The 22,608-nt window shown below is 61.9% G+C and overlaps 1 protein-coding gene across 2 annotated transcripts; it reads right to left on the bottom strand.

Moving 5' to 3' along the window:
- On the bottom strand, window positions 1-22,544 carry COL9A3 (collagen type IX alpha 3 chain). 2 transcript variants are annotated; one of them, XM_037810992.1, is made up of 34 exons: window positions 21,828-22,544; window positions 17,392-17,543; window positions 16,940-16,968; window positions 16,355-16,423; window positions 15,332-15,367; window positions 14,746-14,817; window positions 14,177-14,230; window positions 13,584-13,619; window positions 13,256-13,279; window positions 13,003-13,056; window positions 12,698-12,751; window positions 12,292-12,333; window positions 11,377-11,433; window positions 10,973-11,026; window positions 10,624-10,677; window positions 10,412-10,465; window positions 9,817-9,870; window positions 9,480-9,533; window positions 8,866-8,919; window positions 8,495-8,548; window positions 8,331-8,384; window positions 7,865-7,909; window positions 7,718-7,771; window positions 7,581-7,634; window positions 7,143-7,196; window positions 6,971-7,042; window positions 5,748-5,783; window positions 5,004-5,048; window positions 4,015-4,047; window positions 3,736-3,882; window positions 3,563-3,617; window positions 2,889-3,071; window positions 1,625-1,702; window positions 1-757 (listed from the first exon to the last, which is right to left on the bottom strand). In XM_037810992.1, the coding sequence occupies exons 1-34, from the start codon at window positions 22,052-22,054 to the stop codon at window positions 567-569; spliced, it is 2,385 nt and encodes a 794-aa protein (XP_037666920.1). In that variant the 5' UTR covers window positions 22,055-22,544; the 3' UTR covers window positions 1-566. The 2 variants fall into 2 exon arrangements, with proteins under 2 accessions (XP_037666920.1, XP_037666921.1); XM_037810993.1 differs by lacking the exons at window positions 16,940-16,968; window positions 17,392-17,543; window positions 21,828-22,544 and adding an exon at window positions 16,706-16,880.
- Window positions 22,545-22,608: the final 64 nt, after the last annotated feature.

Here is a 22,608-nt window from a genome sequence, read left to right as displayed (position 1 = left end):
TGAGGTTTTCAAATGAGTGGCTTTATTTATTACCATAGATAATACCGATAGACTTTAGTGCAATGCCCAGTCACCTTCATAAATACTGTTAATCAGACATAGCTGTGGGTCTGTACACAAAAAGGAGCAGGTAAACCAGACGAGACCTTTGGATAGAAGGGTATCGTACATTGTTTTTTTTTACACTGTAGCCGATTAATCTGAAGATTACTATAGTCTTCACACAAATGTTATGTAAACAAGTTACCGAGTATTTTCTCTTGTGGGATTGTACACACTTTTTTATATACACTCCCATCTCCCTCGAACGCGGGGTTACGGTTTTATCACAGAGGGCCTGTGTTTGAGGTCTGACGTCACAGGTGAAGGGACCATTGTAAATACGCAGAGAGCCGGAGACGCCTGGCGGACAGGACTGAGGATGCTGGGGGACGGGCCGGGGAGGCTGCCCCAGCCATGTGAGCAGGGCGTCCCCCCATGGCGGAAGGGCCCACTCAGCCCTGCAGAAGGGCTTTCCCACTCACTGCCTACGTAGTCGGTCGCTTTTTCACTCCTCCAGTTGTGCTTCATGAGCTTCTAGAACCCACCTTCTCCCCACCGCCTCCAAGCACGGCTCCTTGGCAGGCTGCCGTGTCACAGACCCCGGGTGTCCCCTGCGCACCAGGAGCACCGGGCACGCCGGGGTCACCGGGGAGCCCAGGTTCGCCATGAGCACCGTCGTGGCCGTCCTTGCCGATGCCGGGCACACCTTGTGGGCCTGGAGGCAGACCAGAGAGGTAAGTTGACACACGCTGAGGACCTCCTTGGACCCACTGAGAAGAGGTTCAGAGGATGGCAAGGGCAAGGCACCAAGTGGGGGTCAGTGTCGGCTGGGCCAAGGACGGGCTTGGGGGCCGGGCAGGTGGGAAGCCGAGCGAGGATGGGGGCTGCAGTAGCCGGCAGGACGTGGAGATGGGTTGAGTGTGCGAAAGGAGCAGGTGTCTGCTGGCAGGGGGGCGAGGTGAGGGCAAGCCGGTTGAGGGGGTGATGAAGTCCGGAACGCTTGGTCGTGTTGTAGCAGGAGGCTGTCATCAGCCAGGAACCTCAACCCGGAGATGGCACTGAGGGCTGGGCCTGGGGTGTGGCCGGCAAAGGACGGGGCCCTGGTGGGGCGCTGCGGGCAGAGGCTGGGAGGAGATGGTGCCCGACAGTCCAGAAGGCCCCAGACACGGAGGAAGGAAGCACTTGTGCAGGCCCGAGGGCACCATACACAGCCAGGGGAGGGACGGGGCCTGCCAGCCTCGACACAGCATTTATAGTTGGCATTTAAGAAAACATGAACATCCAGTGTGTGCGTGGGGGTAAATTAAGTGAAAACTCAGAATTTAACTGAAATAGATACTGAGTAGCTTTGGTTAAACAGAATTTCACTAAACTCGATTCAGGAGGAGCTGTCCACTGGTTTGGCTTTTCACCTGTTGAAGCAGTTACTGAGACAGCCTCTAAGAACGCTTTGCCAGGAGGAAAAGCATTTCCCTTACAGAAAATGAGACCCCACTGACCAGACACTCCCCTGTATAAAGTTATAAAATCTGGGAAAAGATGCCAAGAAAAGAGAAACGTGTGCAGGACGGTGGCCCCCTACCTTGGAGCCCTTGATCTCCGTCAGGCCCGTCGAGACCCTCGCCCGCCGCTCCTTTGTCCCCTCTGTCCCCCTGGTTTCCTGCCACAGGTGATTGACACAAACAGGCGTTAGTGCAGCTGAGGGCACGGTGCTCGGCATCTCCCCTCGCGAGGGCGTCCTCTTAACACACTGAGGAAAGCGCACACGTCCCAGGTGCCCGGAACCAGCCCCCATCGCCCCCTTGCCTGACTTCTGACACAAGGCACCCGCTTGATGGTATTTGTTTCGTCCAAAACATTTATGCTTGTTAATCAGTTGTATGTATGTTGCTTCATATTTTCAGTGTGGGTTTTGACCCCTTTGTTTTCTGTTCCCTTGTTTTCATTTGTGTGATCCTAGTTACTGAGAGGTGTGTTCAAGTCTCCATCACCAGGGCGGATTTGTCAGCTTTCGTCTATGTGTTCTGCAGCCACGCTACTGGGCGTGCCCAAGCCACCCTAGAATTACACCCCAAGTCAGCTGGGACGTGAGCCGGGAGGCTGAGGATGGGGATGGTTGCTTTGCCTCTGGCTAACCAGCCAGGCCAGCACTCGGGTGGGCATTTCTAGCTCCCTTTCCAGTCCTTTCACTGTTGTCGTCCACACTGGGCAGAAGCTCGGTCTGCCAAGCAGCTTGAGGCCATGCGGCCCCTGGGTGGCCGGTGGCCTCCAAGGCCCCACCAACCCTGGCCTTGATGGGAGAGAAGTGGTCGGTCCTGTAAGGCTGACCCTTGGTGAACGATGTGGGGCCCCGACTGGGGTGGGTGGAGGGTCCTGCGGGGCAGGGGGTCTACTCGGCCCCCAGCGCACAGCACGGCGCCCACGTGCCCCGGGTGAGGAGCTGAGGCCGGCCCACGTCCGCCTTTCCTTTAATTAGTGCTCTTGGACGTGTTTTCTGAGAGAACCGCTCAGGGTTATGAATGCCGATTCTGAATTTTATTTTCAAAACTGTAAAGGAATTAAGGTCTCTATTTGAGGGAAGTCTCATCTGGACTTTTATTGGAAGACAGCAGCTTAGTGGGCCCGGAAAGGCCAGAACTTAAAAGACGTCCAGGAAAATACAAAGCTGTTAATTGGGGACGGATTGTGTACATGGAACGACAAGATGAATCTGACACCTTTGCTACCTAGCGTTGAAATTCTTTCGTATCTTAAGATTAAGGGAAAGGGGCCTGTGAACGTGAATACTTTCCACCTGCTCTCCTGGGGGGCCCGCAGCAGCTTGGTGTCGGGGCCACTGGACTCACCTCTGGGGCCGGGGTCTCCCAGCTCTCCGGGGGGGCCGCGATATCCAGGAGGCCCTCGGGCACCAGGATGGCCGATGGAGCCGGGGGGGCCCGGGGGGCCTGGGGGCCCGGCTGGACCAGGCCGCCCGATGGAGCCGGGTGCTAGAGGCTTCCTCAGATTTGCCGCCAGCTGCGCGATTTGTTCTTTCGTAAAACAGGGATGCGAGCATTTATTTCAAAGGGGAAGAGTGCAAGTATTTTTGTGTAAAGCATAAAAATATACTGCCTTTCAGAAGGAAGTTTTTGTTTATCGACTGAGGTTGATTTTTGCTGCTTTGGCGCACGTTTAAGTGTTTTTAGATTTCCCCAGCACACCAAAGAACAGTTCGCATGGCCAGAAGGAGGTTCTCACTCTCTTGGAGAATCAGAGTGGGGCTTCACGGGAGCGGAACCTCAAAGCCCAGTGGGCTCAATCCCGTGTCTCTCAACTGCCCACGTGCCAGGTGTGCGCTGAGCCTCGTCTGGTGTGGGCGCATGGACAGGGCCACCCGGGGACTGGCCGGCAGGGCCAAGGAGGGGTGGGTGTGATGCTGAGAGCCACCCCGCAGGGACGTGGGGAGCCCCCGGGATGGAGGGAGGGCCGGCATGCGGCCTGCGCCCCCGAGTCCGCCTGCCGCGGGCGTCCTGGCACTCACCACTCATCATGCCCCCACACAGCTCCCTGATGCGCTGCTCGCTGGCTTCCTCACCCTGAAATTCACCCAACAAGTCCCGTCAGCAGCCTGGTGCAGGCCGCAACCAAAGTGATCTCAGCGCCCCGATGACAGTGAGCACTGATTGCCAGAAGGGGCAAAAGAAACAAACTCACCGGAACTCCTGGCTTTCCAGTAATCCCAGGGACCCCTGGCACTCCTTGGAAGCCCACGGGGCCGGGTGGGCCTGGGACGCCCTGGACTCCACTCGTGCCGTTGGGGCCCTGCATGCCTTTCGGGCCCAGCTCCCCTCGGCCGCCGGACTGGAGAGCAGAGCAGAGCACGGTGGCCCCTCGGCTCTACTGTCTGCAGATCTGGGCAGTGGTGTCACCCTGGGATGACGGGGACCCCAGGGGGGCTTTGGTGGTGGTGGTGGGCAGAGCCGTGGCACTCACCTCTCCTTTTGGCCCAACAGGCCCACTGGGGCCCTACAGAGAGAAACATGGTTTGATTAGACGGGTGGGAGCTAGTTACCAGAGAACCAATTAAGACGTTACTAGCTGGGGCAAGGTCATCCTCAAAACCACTTTCGGATGCCCCCAAGGCTGGTGGCTCGTCCCTCCTGCCCACAGCTTTCTTGCTCGGAGGCTGGGTTCTCCCCCTTGGCTTATCTTTACTTCTCTTGCTACTTTCCCCAAAGAGCATTTGTATTTAGCAGCTGCAGAGTATTTTCTCTTATACATGTCTACTTCGTTTCCACTTATGGTTGGAAAAAAGAAGTGATGGCAAGCTAAATATCTGTCTGCTTCTCCTGTCTGTCCTCAGGAAAGCTCCAGGGGGAAGCTGGGCCCAGCCCCTGCGACTGCAGCCAAAGCCAGAACGAGGCGAAGGGACGCAGAGGTGACGGGCCAGCCCACACAGGCTGACCGTGGACGTCGAGAGCAGTGTGAGGTTTTTCTGCTCGGGGCAGATGCCGTCTCCTACGGCCCCATCAGGTTAACGGGCAGCGGGGGTGGGGTTTTCCTTGAATTTCTAGGGTCCCCTTGTCAGGGTTATCTAGGAAGTCGTCTTTTTATTTTTTTTAAACATACACAACTGAGATTAGCTAGAGATACAAAAGTTGACACTGGGCTCTAAGAGTTTGCCCGAGACTCGGGTACTTGGGGATGAGCTGCTCTGTTTATCCAGATACAAAGGAAAGGATTAATTATAGAATTAAAATCCCTGGCCACTCAAGGGCTGGGAAGACCTTTTTTCACCAAAACCCTGTGCCTCCATTTCAGTGACCTCCAGGCTCCGGGAACGTGAACCTGTCAAGCCACATCAAGGAACCAGAGTCTTGGCTCCAAGAAGCCTTGTTCGTTAGTGAAAACTGCAGGCCTGCTCCCCACCTGGACGTGGCCGGTTGGCTCCTGGGTAACAAAGTCAATTTTGTCGCACTCACCAGTTCTCCTTTATCCCCGGGGAGGCCGTCGGCGCCTGCAGAGCCCTGAAACGACACACACTTAAGCGTCAGTGGCTGTGCTCGCACGCCCTGTGCTGGCTGTCCTCAAACCTTGGGGTGCCTCAGAACTGGCTGGGAACTGGTGGAATTTCATCCCCTGAGACTGGCTGCCCAGTCTGGGGCCCTGGAACTGCCCTTGACAAGCCCCGGAGGCGACTGTCCCGCAGCACTGGCCTGGCCCGAGAGACACCACACAGAACCTCCTGGGGGCTTTAGATTGTCCTCAGTCCTTCCACCTATGAAAAGGCCCTGGTGCTGCCTGAATGTCGGAAGCAGCCGAAGCTGAGGGATGGCAGGACGACAGCTGCACAGACCCCCACACCCCAGCTTTTCCGGGGAGAAAGATGCTGTCAGAGGAGACCAACATCGTTCTAAATGTGCTCCTGCAGGAGGGAGGCCTGGAGCCTAGAAACCCTCACTCGTAATGCTGCTTTCCCGGGAGGAAATTGGACAAGGCCTCCCTGTTGTACCCAAGGCCTGCCCTTTGCACCCAGGAAGGCAGCTGGCTGTTGTCACCGTGCTCAGAGGGAGTGACGGGAGAGCGCGAGGAAGGGGGACTGGGAAAGGAGGATGCGGTCAGCCGACACGAAGCTGGACACCCGAGCAGACAGCGGCCCCGGGACAGCCCAGGCTGCTCAGGCTGCGCCAACCGACGGGCCCTGCGCCCCTTGGGGAGCTGCTCACCTGGTCTCCCTTTGGGCCTGCGGCTCCGCCTGGGCCCTGTGGGGCAGAGGGAGGGTCCGTGAGGAGGGCAGCTGCCGACCCACCCAGGCCCACCAGCCCTGCCCGCCACCGCCCGCGGCCAGCAGCAGTCCCACCCGCTCGGGTTCAGTCCCACCCAGATGCGCCCCTTCCTGCGCCTCGTCTTTTCCTACAGATGACTGCGTTCATGTTGCGGACCCCTGGGCCCCACCGGCTGGGTGCGCCCCAACTATCCGGCCAGGCCCTGGAGAGGTTGGGCCAGCAGCGAATGTGTGCTCCTTCCGGAAGGCCTTTGCACAGAATTCTAGCAGAATCTCCCGAGTGGAGTTGCCGAGTCAAAGATCCACTTGCTTGTAAAATCACCTTCCCAGCAGGTGGGGATTTAGGACCATGTCTGGGATCTGCTGGGATCCCCCAAGGAAACATTTGCTCAAATAAATAGCAGGAGGGAGAACGTGCCCCAAGGGAAAAAAAGTGCCAGCCTGTCTGGGAGAAGTGAAAACAGGGCCAGAGCAGGGCCAGCGGAGGACCTGCCGCCGCCCGCCTGTCTCCAGGGCCCACCCCTGGAATTCCCAGCCTGGAGGCCAAGAAAGGGCCCACTGTCCCGCCGCCGGCCGCTGCTTTCCGGCCCGCACCCCCTGCGTCCGCGGCAGCCCCGGGGCCCTGTGAATGGAAGCTTTATCCTCTCCCGGCGGCGGGCAGGCGGCCAAGGCCTCACCGGCTCCTCCGAGGACCGGCTTTAACTTTGGGGGGCTGGGCCAGAGAGACGCAGACCCACGTTCCCCGAGCGATACGGGGTGGCCTTGGCCAAGGGGCCCTCATGGAGCCCCCGCGCCCACTGCTGGTCACCCGGCTTCTCTGTGCCTCGACGTGTCACAGGTATGATGGAGAGACCCCCCCCCCCCAAGACCTGGAGGGAGCCTTGGAAGAGGGAAGTTGTGACAGTCACAGAGCTTCAGAACAATGGTCTTCAAGGTTATTTTAGAGGCTCGGCAACCCTCTGCCAAACGCAGCCTCAGCTGAACCCAGTGTTTGAACGAAAGCAGGGGTGGGGCGAAGGGGCGCCGGCTGTCCCCAGCAGCCCCAACCGCGGGCACCACCACACATGTTGGGGGGCAGGCTCGAGTGAGACACCAGCAGGTCCCCTAAGCCCCCAGCCCAGGGGTGCTGCCTCTTTCCAGAACCAGGGCCCAGACGCTACTCACCCGGTCGCCAGTGTCACCCCGAAGGCCCTGGGGTCCTGGCAAGCCGGGGTCTCCACTGCTGCCCCTCCGGCCCTGCAGACAAAGGCTCAGTCCCGAGCACCCAAAGGGGAACCCCCAGGGGCCTCCCCCTCCCGGGCTCACTGTCCTCGTCCCTGGATCACCCCAAACCCACCTGGAAGCCACGGAGCCCAGCGGCTCCAGGAGGGCCTTGCGGGCCAAGTGCCCCCTGAAAGCAAAGGATGGGGTGAGGGGGTGTTCGGGGGAGGGGCACCTCGACAGGCCCCCAGCCGGGGCCGGGCAGACACGTGGCCGAGGTGCCGGGGGCACGTCGAGGGGGCAGTCTGCCCTCCGTCTGCAGGTTTCAAGCCAGATTTCGGGCCCACCCTGCAGCCCCTGGGGTCCGGGATGGGGCCCCTGCCACCCGGCCTCAGTGGCATCTTCCCTTGGTACCAAGGCCTGGAGGACAGGCCCGCAGCTCAGAGCTGGGACCCCACCACCCCCCGGGGCAAGGCTGAGAGGAGACACGCTGCATTCAAAACTGCACCCCTCCACCCTCTGCCCTTGCTGAAATGCCGGCTGCACCCCCACATCGGGCTGTGCCCCCACTCACCGCCGAGCCCCTGTGGCCCGCCTCGCCACGCTCCCCGGGCACACCAGCATCTCCCTGCACAGGGGGTGGGCGGTCAGGGGGTCTGCTCAATGCATGGGGCTAAGGTCAGGGCATGGGGGTCAGGCATGAGTACGTACAGGGACACCAGGCTCTCCCGAGGGGCCGGCCTCACCCAGCTCTCCGGCTTTGCCCTGGAGAAGGAGGAGGAGAAGGCAGGGCTCTAAGTGTCCACTGTGTCCCCTCTGCCCGGGCACCTGCCACCCCCAGAGAAAGACGCCACATACCGGTTCTCCCTTCTCGCCTTTGGATCCTGCTCGTCCTGGCAGTCCCTGCAGGGGAAACGGGGCAAGGGGCGTAAGCATCACACACGTGGGCAGCGGGCATGGGGCCCTCCCCCTCCCAAGCCACCCCCCCTGGGGCCCTCCCCCTCCCAAGCCACCCCCCCGCCCTCTGGTGCCCCCTGAAGTGTCCCCAGGGTCCCACTGGGTGACGACCCCATCCAGGGAGCGGGGAGTGGCAGGATATCCACACACCTCACACATGTGGACAGGCAGGCGCCCCGTCCCAGAGCACCCACTGGGTGCCAGGTGCTGGGCCAGGCCCCTGAAGCACCCCAGGGAGCTGGTCTCGTGATGGCCAGACCCAGACCACAGGGCCCCAGGGACCCGGCAGGGGAGGTAGCCACCGAGCATCTGGCTTTCTGCCCAAGGCCCTGCATGCACCCCCACTGCATGGCACCCCGACACGCACCGGCAGCCCGTTGGGACCCTTGTCTCCGGGTGCTCCGGAGCGACCAGCGTCTCCCTGTGAGGACAGGCGGTGGGGGTGGGGTGGGGACAGTAGGGGAGGGGGAGGGCGGCTCCTCTCCCCCCCCCTCCCCCCACCCCTGCCAGACCCGCCCGCCGGGCACCGACCTTCTCGCCATCCAGCCCTGGCACACCGTCCTGGCCATCCTTGCCCGGCATGCCCTGGGGACAAGGGGGCGTGAGGCCCCACGGCAGGGACCACCCGCTGCCCTGCGTCCCCGAGGCCCCCACCCTCTGCCCGCCCTCCACACTGCCTCTGCTCTCCTGGGCCCGCCCGACCCTGACCCCCGGGGACTTCTCAGGGGTCTCTGCTGGGGTCTCACAAAGGCAGCGGCACCCCCAGAGACCCCCGGGCATGGACAGCCACCCGCGGGAGGAAGCAGGGGGAGGCAGATTGTTACGGGGGGCCTGCTGTCCACCAGCACCCACGCATAGGCTGTGCCCCAGACACGCCCGAGTGGGCCCCCAGCCGCACTTACCGGCTCCCCACCCGGCCCGGCTACTCCAGTGATTCCTCTGGGGCCCGACCTGCCCTAGAAGACACAAGTGACGGAGGCAGCCTGAGCTGGGACGGGGGGCGTCCTCCCGGGCGGCCGGGCGGGGTGTGGGGGTGGCCGCTGGGGGCTGGCCAGGCGCGGGGGGGCACGCCGGGGAAACGCCAGAGCCTGCACCCGGCGGCTCTGCAGACGGACCTCGGCCATCAGGGCTCGAGAGGAAACGTGGCCCGCTGGGAGGCAACACCAGCAGGTGCCAACTTGGGGACAGGCACCTCGTCTGTCTCATGGGATGCCCACCGGTCTCCTGACACCACACTCGCGCGCTGCTCAACCCGAGGGCCGTTTTCTCCTCGGACACCCCTTCCCTGGGTGGCACCCCGGGCACAGGTGGCTGAGCACTGCCCGGGACCATGCAATGTCGGGCATCGGGGTCTGGGCCTGCAGCCGAGGGGCCAGGGAAGTTCCGGGAACCTCAGGGGCAGGAAAGGCCCGGGTGCAAGACAGCCCCCCTCTGCTGCCCCTCCCCAAGTCCCTTCAGGAACAAGGTCACATCCCTGGGCAAAGGGGTCCCCAGAACCCCACTTCCTCTCACTCACGACGTCTCCCTTGGGGCCACGGACCCCGTCTGGGCCTCTCTCGCCTCGGTCGCCCTGGGGGTGACAAGGGGGACAGGGACAGAGTGAGTAACGCAGAGAAGCGGGGGCAGCGGGACCGAGGGCAGGGGCGGCACCCATTCGGGGTCTGCGGGGCGGGGTAGCAGTGATGGCCGCTGGACGTGCTGAGCTTCCAGTCTGTGAACTCATCGAGAGGAGCCCTCTGCCCCGCTCAGGCCTCCTGGGGCTGGGGCAGCATCGGGGGGACGAGGGAAAGGGACAGAGCACCAGGCCTTCCCAGGGGCTGCCGTCTACCCCGGGACCCGTGCAGGACACATACCGCTTTCCCGGGTGCTCCTGGGGTGCCTGGGTGTCCTCGGAACCCGACTGGACCCTGCAGAGGGGAAGGGAACCTCTGGGGGCCTCTAGTCTGCAGCCCAGCCCAGCCCCCCAAATAGCCCCCCAAATAGCCCTCCAACCTCAGGGGTCCTGTCCCCCTCTCCCTGGGGCATCCTGCAAGACCCCTGCTCCGGCCCCATGTTCCTTTGGCCTAAGCCACAAAAGCCTCCACAGAACCTAGTTTTGGAAATTTGGGGGAGGGGGGTCCTCGAAGACACTGAGTCCAACCCTCCCCTGTTGACATGTGGCAGACGGAGGCCCAGAGGAGGGGCGCGGCCCAGGCCCCAGCCCCCGCCTCCTCACACCCTCAGGCCAGCCGCTGGCAGCGCCCCGGGAGGCAAGGGGTGGGCATGAGGCTGGTGGTGGGTGGGCTCCAGGCCCCCAGCTGCCGGGCTGACTCGGGGCGGGGGCAGCTCATGGGTCACTCTCCAGCGTCACTGGAGTCAGACGGCCGCTTGACTGCCGGGTGCCAGGCAGCGCCGGCCCTCAGACTAGCCACGGCCCCCCATGAGGAGCTGGGGACGGGCAGGACTTACCCGGTCCCCGGGGGGCCCGAGTGGCCCCGGCAGTCCTCGTAACCCTCGAGGGCCCTGTGGGGAGACAGCTGGAGATGCAGGGCCAGGACCCATGGACCGGAGAGGCACACAGGGCTCTGGGGTCCACCTGGGAGCCCTCGCATTTGCCCTTGGCCTCAGATCAGGCCAGGGTGGGGTCCCCACCCCCCATCCTCACCCCTGCCCGGCCTCACCTGCAGCCCCACGGTGCCCGGGATGCCAGCAGGCCCAGGGGGACCGGGGTTGCCCTGCACAGGAGGCAGAAAGAGGGGTGCTTCAAGGTGCGGCCCCTTCCCAGTGGAGCCTGAGGCCCGTGGCCCCCAGTCAGGGCGCCGGGGGGCCATGTACACGGCTCCAGAAACCGTCCCCACGCCCAGCTCTGACCAGCTCAGCCCCGTCTGGGACCTAAGTGCAGTGGGGGCTGGGTGAGCCGAGCCCCTGGTTGACCGTGCAGGCTGGGCCCCCGCCCGAATTCCCCGACGGCCCTGCTCCTCGCTGCGGGGAAGGCAGAGGCCACTGATGCGGAGCGTGGCGGTGCTTTACCTTCTCACCATCCTTGCCGACCTCTCCTTGCTCCCCTTTGTAGCCGGTGGGTCCCTGAAAGCCAAACAGGCAGGCAATGCGTCACGATCCCCCCAGACCCCCAGAAGCCCCCAGACCCCGAGTGTACTGAACTGGGGTCTGCAGGCCTGGCCCAGGGGGGAAACTGAGGCCCAAGAGACCGTGGGAACTTGGCCAGGAGCAAGCAAGGCAGGAGAGCAGGGCCGGGGGCCGGGGACAGCGGCAGGGCCGGGCGGGGGGCTGGGGGCACTAGCTGTCCCCACTCCTTTCTGACCCTCGCGGCCCAGTCCTGGCCCAGCCAGTCCCCAGGTGGAGGAGACAGAACAAGGCCCCCGAGCAGGGTGGGGTGCCAGCCCCTTCCTGTGGGAACACGGGGCCCCTCTCACCTTGAACCCCGGCATTCCTGGGGGGCCCGGGGGCCCTGGTGGGCAGATGGCTGGGCACTGTTGGGAAACAGAGTGGTCAGACCCCCCAGTAAACAGGACCCCCCAAGCCAAGGTCAGCAGACGCCCAGAGGGACTCCCACAGAGGCCGTTTCCCACGGCAAGGGGACGGGCGGAAGGTGTGAAGGGGCCCCTGGCCAGCCCAGACTCCCACGTCAGGAGCTACGCCCCGACCCTGCTTTTGGTGGGGCCACCAAAGCCTGGAGGTGCCGCCTGGGCCGGAGGCGAGGCGATTTCTAGATCATTCTGCAGCTACCCCGGGGCCTGCCAGGCTCTCAGGCTGCGTGGGGGGCACAGAGCCTGGGTGTATTCCCAACAGCACCTTGGGGGCTGGGGGGGCCTTCCCCTCTGGGAGCCGCAGCCCCCTGGCGGCAGCGTGGACCAACATGGTGAACGGGGCAGGAAGGGGAGCCAAGTGCAGCCAAGCGCAGCGTCCCTCCTATCCAGGAGTGCAGGGAGGCCCAGGGCCAGGCCGGGCCCTGCTGTGCTGGAACGTTCCGCCTGCATTGTCCAATGCTGTCGGAGCCACCTCACAGGGCCACCCCACAGGGCCACCCCACCCACGAAATGTAGCTCACGGGGTGCAGGGACAACTCCACTGGGTGTCAGCTAACACCAATGGAACTGCTCCGTGGGGCCCCCCATGCAGGCCTCACAGGTGGGGAGCAGGTGCCCCCAGCCTTGCAGAGCCCCCAACTGGCCCCCGCTGGCACAAGCAGCCTCCCTGTGGGTTTAGAGCAGACCCCTCTCCAGGAGTGTGTGGGGGGCCCTGAGGTGCTGGCATCAGCCTAGATCCCCCCTGCCCAAGATGGGCACCCCCCACCCCAGCCCCCTCCACAAATGGCTGCAAGAGCCTACCTGAACGTCAGTAGCACCTTCTGGAAGGACCCCTGGGTGTCCCTGGAAGGCAGAGAGACAGCTGACCGGCACTGCCCTCCCCATGCCCTCCCTCTCAGACCACAACCCTTCCCTACCCTGCACGGGCGTCAGGGACCCCTCAATCCCACCACGGGCAGGAGCAGGGTCTGCGCCTCCTCCCCAAAGGGCCAGTGCTGCCTGGGGGCGGGTTGGCCTCCGTGGCCCGAGGCCTGAGTCTGAGGGTCCTTAGTCGCTGACCCAGCTGCTCCCACCTGTCCATGTGGCTGGGAGACCCCACGCAGGGTGCAGAGGCCCGGGGAGGGGAGCCTGCCGGCACCGCGTCACAGGTGCTCACTCATGCCCCACAGCCCCTGAGACGCTCTGGAGACCCCTGCCCAGTACTTACAGGGGGTCCGGGAGGTCCTGGGGGGCCCGGGAGGCCTGGAAGTCCAGAGGGTCCCTGGGGGGAGGGTGTGGCTCAGAGCACAGCCGGCCCCACCCGAGGTGAGGGGGGGTGAGCCCCGAAGGGGGTCCCCCAGGGGGGACGTGCAGCCCCTCGGCCCCCTGCGCCTGCCCGAGCCGGTGTGCGCCGCCCCTCCCTGGTCAGAGCAGGGCGGGGGCTGCCGCGGGGGCTGCGCCGCTCACAGGCACTCTGGTGAGGGGATCTGGGGGATCTGGGGCATCACGGGGGATCGTCGGGCAGCCACTCACCGGGGGGCCGCGGAGGCCGATGCCGCCTGGGAGGCCGCTCACGCCCGCCTCTCCCTGGGGAGGAGGGGGGGATGTGAGATATTGAGGGGAGGCAACTGCACCCCAAGAGCTGCTGAGGACCTGGGGGGTTCTGACCCGGCTGGGGATCTCCGCAGAAGCCCACCACAGGCGTGCGGGGGACTCCCCAGCCCAGGCTGGCTCTGGGTCACTCTGCATGCTTGGGTGGGGGGCCACAGGGGTTACTGGTACTCACAGGGGGTCCGGGGAGCCCTTTGCCCTGCAAAGCCAAGCGAGGGAGGTCAAAACTTACTGGAAACTCGATGCAGTTTGCCCCATCCCTCCCTTTCCCAGTAAGGTGGTTCGGGAGGATCCTGGTGGGAAAAGTGCCTCGGGGCGGGGGGGCGCCAGTCGAGGACCCCCTTCCCCAGGGGAGAGAAAAGGCGCAGTCCGGATGGAGCCCCAGGACCACGGGGCAGGGACCAGCCCTGTGAAAAGCTGCAAAGGTGGAGCAGAGCCCAGGGCTCCTGGGGCGCTCCCTCCCCTGGCTGGGCCCTGCGGCTCCCCAAACTCCCAGCACTCACCCCAAGCCCGGGGGGCCCTGGGGGGCCCAGACTTCCCTGCAAAAGAAAACCAGGTGTGAGGGAGGGGCTCGGCCGGAAACCCCAGCCTCTGTTTGCAAACCCTCTCCCCTGGCTCTGAGTCATGTCAGATCCTGGGATCCTCTGGGAGGTTGGGGGGTGGGAGGCGGAGGTGTAAGGGGCTCCGTCTCTCACTCAGACCGAGCAGTGGGAGGAGAAGACGCCCCTGAAATGGGGTCACTAGCAGTGGGGGGCTCAGTGGACAGGGGGGATGTCAGCGGGGGGGAGGAAGGGAGAGGAGGAGGAGAGGTGGGGAAGGGGTAAAGGGGGGAGGGGGTGAGACTCGCCGGGCCCTTGGGGGACGGGCACCCCGCAACCACACCCGCCCTCCCTCCTCAGCGCCAGGGTCTGCTCCCAGCCAGCCCCCACCAGCCACGGGCCTGGGGCAGGGGCACAACCACGGGGGCTCTGAGCCCACCTGCCTTCCTGCCCGCCCACCCCAAGCCCGGTCATGGCATGAGGAGACCTCACCTGCCCACACCCTGGCAGGGACCTGGCCTCGGAACCAGAGCCCGGAGCAGGGCACGGGCACTTACCCGTTCTCCAGGGGCGCCCTTGGGTCCAGGGGGTCCATCTCGCCCAGTCAGACCCTGGGAAGGGGCAGAGGAAGGGGTCGGGTTGTGCCACCCACAGAGAGAGAGTTGTGCCAGGGGCTGTCCCTTGGCTATCAGACTCTGGAGGGGGCTGAGGCCACCCCCTGGTCCCTCCCCTTCCTCTTGGCCCCCACCCTTGTCCACCTGAAGCACCCAGAGGCTCGGGGGAGGGGTAGTGTGGGGGCAGCCCCGGGGGCCTCAGCCAGAGCCCGGCCCTGTGGGGTGAACCCTGCTCCCCCCTCCTCAAAACACACCCCCGTGTGGTCCTGGGGCTGGAGCTGGGGGTGGTGCTGGGGGGGAGGGGAGAGAAGGGGAGCCGGGGGAGGGGCGGTGCGGGCAGGGGTCGATGGGGCACTGGCGCCGTCCCCTCCAGCCCGCCCTCCGCAGGTTCTGGGCCGGAGGCCAGGGGGCCCTGCCGGGACTGGTCACCCGCCTGAGCAGGCCCAGCAGGAGGGCAGCCGCCGAGACTGGGCCCCGTGCACGGGGAGGGGGCCCGGGGGCTGCTCACTCACGTCCACTCCGGGCAGGCCCGGCAGCCCGGCCTCTCCTGGTTTCCCCGGCTTCCCCGGGGCCCCTTTCGGTCCCTGTGCATGCGGAAAGGGCAGAGGGCGTGAGGGAGGGAGAAGGTCCCCTGGCTCCCAGAGGCCCCCGCAAGGCCGCCCTCCCAGCCCCAGCAGGCCCCCCCATCTCAGGTGAGGTCTACGGATGCCCACCTGCTCGCTCCCTCCCAGCTAAGGGCCAGCGGGTCTCTCTGAAAGACCCCCAGGACCCTCAATTCCTGGGGCCAAACAGGGTGCAGGGTCCAGGACTTGGCGAGTGTCACGGCACACCCCCGGCCGCTCGGCGGGCAGAGCCACAGGACCCTCTCCCCACCTGGGCACTGGGCCAAGGAAAGCTTCGTGGCCAGAGACTCCGAGTCCCGCAGCCTCTCCTGCCACCTCCTTCCTCCCTCCTGGCTCCGGGCCCTGTCCCCGTGGGAAACCCTGGGCCTGGCATGGCGGGTCAGGGTGTGAATGGACCCCTGTGCTCTGTAGCCACCCCCACTCCGCAGCCTGGAAAGGGGGAAGCCCTCCACCCTCAGCTCTCAGGGACACTCACCAGGGCTCCAGGCAGGCCTGGCGGGCCGGCTTCTCCCTGCAGACGGACAGACACCCACGAGTGGCTGAGATAAGCCTGACCCCTCACTCTTCCAACGCACGGAGCACCCTGCGGGCTGGGCACTGAGGCAGGTGCTGGGGACATGGCAGTAAACGGGACACAGCGGGCTCACACAACATTGGGGACTGCTCTGAGGGGGGACCCAGAAACAGGACTGGATGGTAGAGCCCCACCCCACCCCACCCCCGGCCTAGAGGGCAGGAGACAGGAGGCCCGGGGCGGCGGGGGTGCTCCAGCTGCATCTGGTCAGGGCAGCAGCACCCCCAGACCCCTGGAGGGCCAGGAAGACACCCCAGTGCCCGGGGCCCCAGAGCACAGGAGTTGAGGAACAGTCTGCTGGGAATGAGGAGTCCACGTGGGCAGGGGCACCTGGGGAGTCCAGCAAGGCCGCCCGGAGTGGTGGGGGGAGGGAGGGAAGATCGGGGCACTGGGGTCTCGGCAGAAGTGGGGGGTCTTACACACCCCTCGGCTGAGTCCGCCCAGGGAACCAGACCTGCGAGGGCAGGCCCTGCCTTTCATGGAGATGGGGGTGGGTGGGGGTCTCTCATCCCAGAAGGGATGCCCTGTACCCCCAGCCCTCTCCAAGGTTTGCTCTAGGACCAGCTGCAAACAAGACCCACAGCTTCCACTCCACCCAGGGGGGCACACCCCACAACTCACTGACTCCCAGGGCCCAGGACCCCAAAAGGTGGGGACCCAGAGGCACATCCTCAGCACCCACATTTCCAGCCCAAGGAGCACCAGGGGACCCGCGCCCCCTCCGCCGCTGTGGGGCGGCCACCCTCGGCCAAGGTCCCCACAGGAGCGAGGAATGATCTTCGCCTTTCACATCCCACGAGGGGCCTCGGCAGGCCCCACTGGCCCTGGCAGGTGGGCCTCAGGCTCCTCTCCACACGGCATGGGGGTCAGGAAGGTGGGGGACAAAGCCAGAGCCCTGGGAGCCCGCCCCCTCCCCAAACTCACGTCGATGCCGTCCTTGCCCGGCAGGCCAGGCGGCCCTGGGGGGCCGGGGGGCCCCCGCGGTCCCATTTTCTGAAACGGAAAAGCGCGTCCTTAGGGGCTCCCTCCCCGACCCCTCGAGGCAGGATCCCGACGGAGCGGGAGGCCCCCTTCCCGGTTCGCACCCGGAATCCCGCGGCCGCGGAGCCCCCGCGCCGGCGCGCAGTGTGGCCGGGTGCGCGGGGACAGAGGGGCCGCAGGGAACAAAGGCGACTCTGCGCGTCCCGGCGGCGCCCGGAGCCCGGCGAGACCCCCGCGGTGCGCGTCCGGGGCGCCCTCCCCGGCCCGGGCTCCCGACGGGGCCCCGCGCCTCACCTGCGCCGCCGGCCCGGCCAGGAGCTGCCCGAGCAGGAGCAGGGTCAGCGCGCGCGCCGCGGCCATGGCTGTCCCGCCGCTCCTCCCCGCGCTCTGAGCCGGGTCCGCGGCGCGCGGGGCCCAGGGGCGCGGGGGGCGGTCGCAGGCGGCCGGGCCCGCCCCCGCGCACAGGCCCCCGATTCAGCCCGGGCCCCGCCCCGCGCCTTCCCGCCGCTGCCTCCCGGTTAAAATTACCTCGGGGCTGGCGGGCGACACACACGGGCCTTGTGGCAGAGAAGAAAGACGCTCTCTTGTCCCCTCCCACGCGCGTGCAGCGGGGGAACCTCACTGAGGGCTCCTCTCGACAAGGGGACGGGGAGCCGCCCTGGCCCTGGCACCGCCGTGTGGAAAAGTCAGCACCCCCTCCCCGGGGAGGGAGGCCTCACGGCCCCAGGAGACCCCCCCCCCCCCAGAGGACCCCTGATCCAGAAGCCGGGGCTACACCCGTGAAGACGTGCAGATGGCCCGCCTGGGTCAGCCACCACTGGCAAAGGCCAGACTCCTCGCCTGGGAGAGGGACAACCAGCAGAGGGGAAGGACGGCCTGGGGCTGGCCGCTCCCACTCCCCACAGGCCCTGGCGCTTGGGGAATCTCACTTGACCTTAGGGTGGGTGGGACAGGGCAGGGCATGGGGCAAGGGGCAGCACCTGGGGGTCCAGGTGGCCTCCATGGCTGCGGTCCGGGACTCTCAAACATCCCAGGCACCTGGAGGGCTGGCTGAACCCCCAGCACCCCCGGCACAGGGGCCCGAATCTTCAGGCACCTGGAGATTTCTGCAGGGGGACCTGGGTTTGCGATGCTGTGAACCAGCAGGGCAGGGGGTGGATGAAAAAGAGAAAGGAGAGGAGGGAGCAGACCCTCAGCGGAGAGTGCACCAGAAAAAGGCACCACAGAAACAGCAGGAAAGTCTCCTGGTGCCTCTTCCCAGGCAGGTAGCAGTTGTGTGGGTCCTGGAGAAGGCAGAGCAACCTTATGTGCAAATCAGCGTGTTTGCACCTCTGTCCCAACATGGCTAGGGGCCAGCTGCCTGGAGGACGGACCCAAGGCGCTTGTCTGGATTCATTGATCCCAGAGCCCATTCCGGGGAAAGTGGTGGGCGTTGCTGCAAAAGCACACTGGAAACGATCACACGCAGCCACCTGGGGTGGGGGAAAATGGCCAAGACACACAACTGAGCACGTGGGGCCAGAAGGAAAGGCCGCGGAGAGCTGCCTCGAAAGGCCGGCTATTGGGAATGCCCAAGCATAGGGGGATTTAGGAAGCCACACACACCAAGGACAAGACGCAGGCTCAGAGAAGGCCCGGAAGAGGCACCCTCCACCCTGGGCTCAGCGCTGGGGCTAAGGAAGCCCCGCATGGAGCCCATCCACAGGCTCCAGAGAGGTGTTTGCTTCTCGGCTCCCGGCATGTGGGAAATCTCTGGGGCAGACCACAAGCCAGGTGGTCACACATGACGAGGAATGCAGTCTCCACAAGAACAGTGTGGAAAAATCACTAAACAAAGACACTACTGTAGCCTTCAGCAGCAAACAAGCAAACACACACGGAAGAAATGGCCAGCTCGGGGACCAGGGAGAATCTGATTTCCTGAGTGAGCACATTATAATATTCAAATATTCAGATTTCAACAAAAGATCCTAAGGCACCCCTAGAAGCAAGAAAGGATAGAAGCTTCCCAGAGGAAGCCCAGGCGCTGGAATTTCTAGTCAAAATGTTAAGTCAACTCTCCTAAACATGCTCAGTGAGCAAAAGGAAAAAGGGATGACCATCTAAAGAAAAGCAGGAAAACTGTACAGGAACAAAAAGAGAATTTCAATGAAGAGATAGAAATTATAAAAAGGAACCAAACAGAAATGCTGATGTTGACAAGTATAATAACTGAAATATATATTAAAAAAATCATGAATGGGGTTCAACAGCAGCTTTGAACAAGCAGAAGAAAGAACCAGTTTTTAGGACATTTGAAACTGCCCTGAGGAGCAGAAAGAAGAAACAATGAAGAAAACTGGACAGAGCCCGAGGGAGCCGCGTCCTGGCTCCACGCATCCCAGAATACGCGTCATGGGGTCCCAGAGAGAAAGGGCAGAAAGAATATTTGAGGAAATAATGGCTAAAAGCCTTCCACGAGTCTATAACATCCAAGAAGCTCAACAAATTCCAAATAGGGTAAATGCAAAGAAATCCACATGGAGACATTATAATCAAAGTGCCAAATGCCAAAGTCAGAGAACCTGAAAGCAGCAAGAGAGAAGCGACTCAACAGGTCAAAGCTCCTCAATAAGATTAACAGCCAGTTTCTCATCAGAAACCCTGGAGGCCAGAGGCAGTGGGGCGAGGCCTTTAGAGAAACACTGTCAGCCAAGAATTCTGTGTCCAGCAAAATGAAGCAGCAGTGAAGACATCCCCAGATAAACAAACGCTGAGGCAGCTGCTACCACGAGACCAGTTCTACAAGAGATGCCCAAGGGGGCCCTCAGCTTGCAAGGTAAGTCCCGGTCAGTACCCCAAATTCACAGGAAGAAATAAAGATCCTGGTGAAGGTGCCCACGTGAGCAAATACAAATGCAGGATTGTTGTTAACTGTTGACTGTAACTACACGTCTCATCTCTTACATGTTTAAAAACACAGATATCATGAAAGATAAATATAAATGTATATTTATGGGGCACACAACGTATAAAGATGTGATTTGTGGCAGAAGTCAGTCCAGCCTTATTGGTAACTACTTCAGTGCAAATAGATTAAGCTTTCCAATCAAAAGGTAGAGATGGGCAGAATGGGATAAGAAGCATAACCCAACTGCATGCTGTTTACAAGATACTCACCTCCAACCCAAAGACATCAGTAGGTCAAACGTGAAAGTGTGGAATAAAATGCTCCACACAAATAGTAACCAAAAGAGAGCTGGGGTGGCTTTACTGTTAAAATAGACTTTAAGTAAAAAGCTTTGTTACAAGAGACAAAGAAAGACATTAGATCCTGATAATAGTATTAATTGACCAAGAATCTATAATAACATAAATATAAATATATTTACCTAACAGAAGCGCTCCAATATTTATGGTGCAAACCTTACAGTTCTACAATAAGAGCCAGAGACTTCAGCGCACCACTTTCAGTAACGAATAGAATATCTAGACAGCAGATCAGTAAGGAAATAAAGGACTTGAACAATAGTATAAACTAGATAGGCCTGGCAGATACATCTAGAACACTCCACCCAACAAAAGCAGAATTCACATTCTTCTCTTGTGCACATGAATCCTTCTCCAGGACAGGCTGTATGTTAGGTCACAACGCAAGTATCAATGAATTGATAAAGACTGAAATCATACACAGTATCTTCTCTGATCACAACAGAATGAAGCTAGAAATTGCTAACAGATGATGCCAGGAAAACTGGATTTTCACGTGCACAAGAACAAGGTTCGACCCTGTCTCATACTACATACAAAATTTAACTTGACATGGATCAACTCCCTAAATAAAAGAGCTCACACCATAAAAATCTTAGAAGACCACACAGGAACAAATCTTCATGACCTTGGATTTGGCAATAGATTCACAGAAACGATACAATTCACCTATATTAATGATTTTTGTGCATCAAAGGACCTTATCAAGAAATTGAAAAGATAATCTACAGAATGGGAGAAAATAGTTGCAAATCATATCTCTGATAAGGGTTTAATATCAGGAATATATAAAGAATCCCTACAACTCAGCAACAACCACCACCAAAACAGCCTTAATTTATGGGCAAAGGACTGGAATAGATATTTCTCCAAAGAAGATACACAAATGGCCAATAAGCAAAGGAAAAGATGCTCAACGTCGTTAGTTAATAGGGAAATGCAAATCAAAACTACAATGAGATATCAATTCACATCTCCCAGGAGGGTTATTATTAAAAACACGGAAACTAACAAGTGTTGACAAGGATGTGGAGAAATCGAAACCCTCATTCGTTGCTGCTAGGAAGGTCAAATGGTGCAGCTGGTTGGAGAACAGTTCAGTGGGTCCTCAAAGTCACACACAGAACCACCATGTAAGCCAGCAATTCCACTACCAGCTGTACATCCCAAATGATCCAAAACAGGGACTCACGGATCCCAGTATGTGAACGTTCACAGCAGTGTTATTTGCAGTTGCCGAGTGTACATCACCAGGTGGGCGGGGAAATGCAGCACGTCCTACAAGGGAACATTACCCAGCCCTGAAATGGGTGGTGTTGTGACACGTGCGACAGTGTGGGTGAACCTCAAAATGGGCGAAGGGAACTACGCCAGACCCCAAAGAACACACCGTGTGTGACTCCACTTTTATGAAATATCTGGCATAAGCACATTCCTAGAGACGAGAAAGGTTAAAGGCCAGCAGGAGCCGGGGCCAGGGGTCAGTGCTCAGTGGGCAGTTTCTGTTTGGGGGATGAAGAGGTTTCGGTTGTGGATGGTGGTGAGGGTGGCAGAGCACTGTAAGTGCAATGGATGCCACCGAATTGTACATTTCAAAGTGGCTAAAATGGTATATTTTATGTTGTACATATGTTCCCACGATAAAATTTTTAAGAAGAGAAACAGAGCGTGTGGCTCTAATCTCTCCTGGGTGAAGTCGCTGGCTGCTCCTAGGCTGCTGCCCCTCATGGGGGAGGGGTGTCTGGATGTCCTCAGGATGGAGAAGGGGGAGCCCGCAGGTCCCTGTCCTACGCTGCTGAGCCTCCCCAGGATCATGAAATGGCAGAGGGTTGGGGGCTGGGGCGGCATGGAGGGAGAGGGCTCTGGCCCCAGCTCGGAGGCGGCTCAAGGAGCCCTTCCCAGGCCCAGCACTCCCAATGACGGGGGCTCCTGCTGGCCTCGTGTCCAGGATCCAGCCCCACACAGGGGCCCTGCACATCCACCTGCCGGAACGCGGCTTCACTGCATCTGTCCTGGAGCCAGGCTGAACCAAAGCACCGTCCTCCTGCCTCAGAACCCACCGTCCCCGCAGCTCTCAGAGGTCCCTGCATCCACCACTGCCCACCTGTCACTACGTGCCCACCGCCAGGCACAGGGACCACCCACTCCAACAGGCTTCCCTTCTCACTTCAGGCTCCGTGACTCTCCAGCGGAACTTGAGCCCGTGTTGGCGGAGGACGCGGCCACCAGGCGCAGTGGGAGCCTGCCGAGTGGTGGCCCCAGCCCCTCAGTGCGTTTCCCCTCTGTGGCGGCGCTGCCAGTGCGTCGAAGAATTAGGGCCCCATGGCTTCCAGGAGTGGGGAGTGGGCAGGGAGCCAGCTGCGAAGGGGCAGACTCCCCCCCAGACCCCAGCATTAGTGGGACTCACTCGGGGGCCCCTCCAGGGACCTTCAGTTGGTCCACCACCACCTCCTGCCAAGATAGGACACACAGGGGCGAGCCATCAGTCTCCCACGGGAACCGCGCTGGATCCGGAGTTTGAACCCAGATCATGGTTGGCCCTCCCAGCCCACCCCCCAGCAGGACTCTGACCCTCGTGAGCGCATGGATCCTCCCCAGGGATCCATCAGGAGCCCTGCAGAAGCTCCTCACCCTGGTGTCCGGGATGCAGGCAGCACAATAGCTGGGGGATGGCAGAGCCTTGGCACGCGGGGGAGGCCAGGGTGGGGGCCCACCTCAGCACGCGGAGTGGCCTGGCAGAGGCCAGGGGCACCCCCAAGTCCCTCCTTCCACACACTCAGTGCATCTGAGGTGACTGCACGCTAACCCCTAGAACCCTCTTGAGTGGGTGACAAAAGCAGCCCTGGGTGCAGCCGCCCGGTCCTCGTGAGCTGGGAGCTAGGTGCCAGGAGCAGCCTGAGTGCTTGGATGCCCACCGGACGGCCCCCAGGCGCTTCCCTGCAAGGCCA

This window comes from Choloepus didactylus, chromosome 19 (genome assembly GCF_015220235.1).
Source record: "Choloepus didactylus isolate mChoDid1 chromosome 19, mChoDid1.pri, whole genome shotgun sequence".
In the NCBI taxonomy this organism is placed as follows: Eukaryota; Metazoa; Chordata; class Mammalia; order Pilosa; family Megalonychidae; genus Choloepus; species Choloepus didactylus.
Note: the sequence above shows the minus strand (reverse complement) of the source record. Positions and strands in the feature narration are given on the sequence as shown.

Coding starts and splice junctions, on each gene's coding strand:
- COL9A3 (XM_037810992.1), bottom strand. CDS start 22,054: ATGCTGGGGTCTGGGGGGGAGTCTGCCCCTTCGCAGCTGGCTCCCTGC. Junction 14,231..14,745: donor CGGGCCTGCCCGGAGTGGAC/GTGAGTGAGCAG, acceptor GCCCCTTCCCAG/GGTCTGACTGGGCGAGATGG. Junction 9,534..9,816: donor CAGGAGCACCCGGGAAAGCG/GTATGTGTCCTG, acceptor TGTCACCCCCAG/GGCGACCGAGGCGAGAGAGG.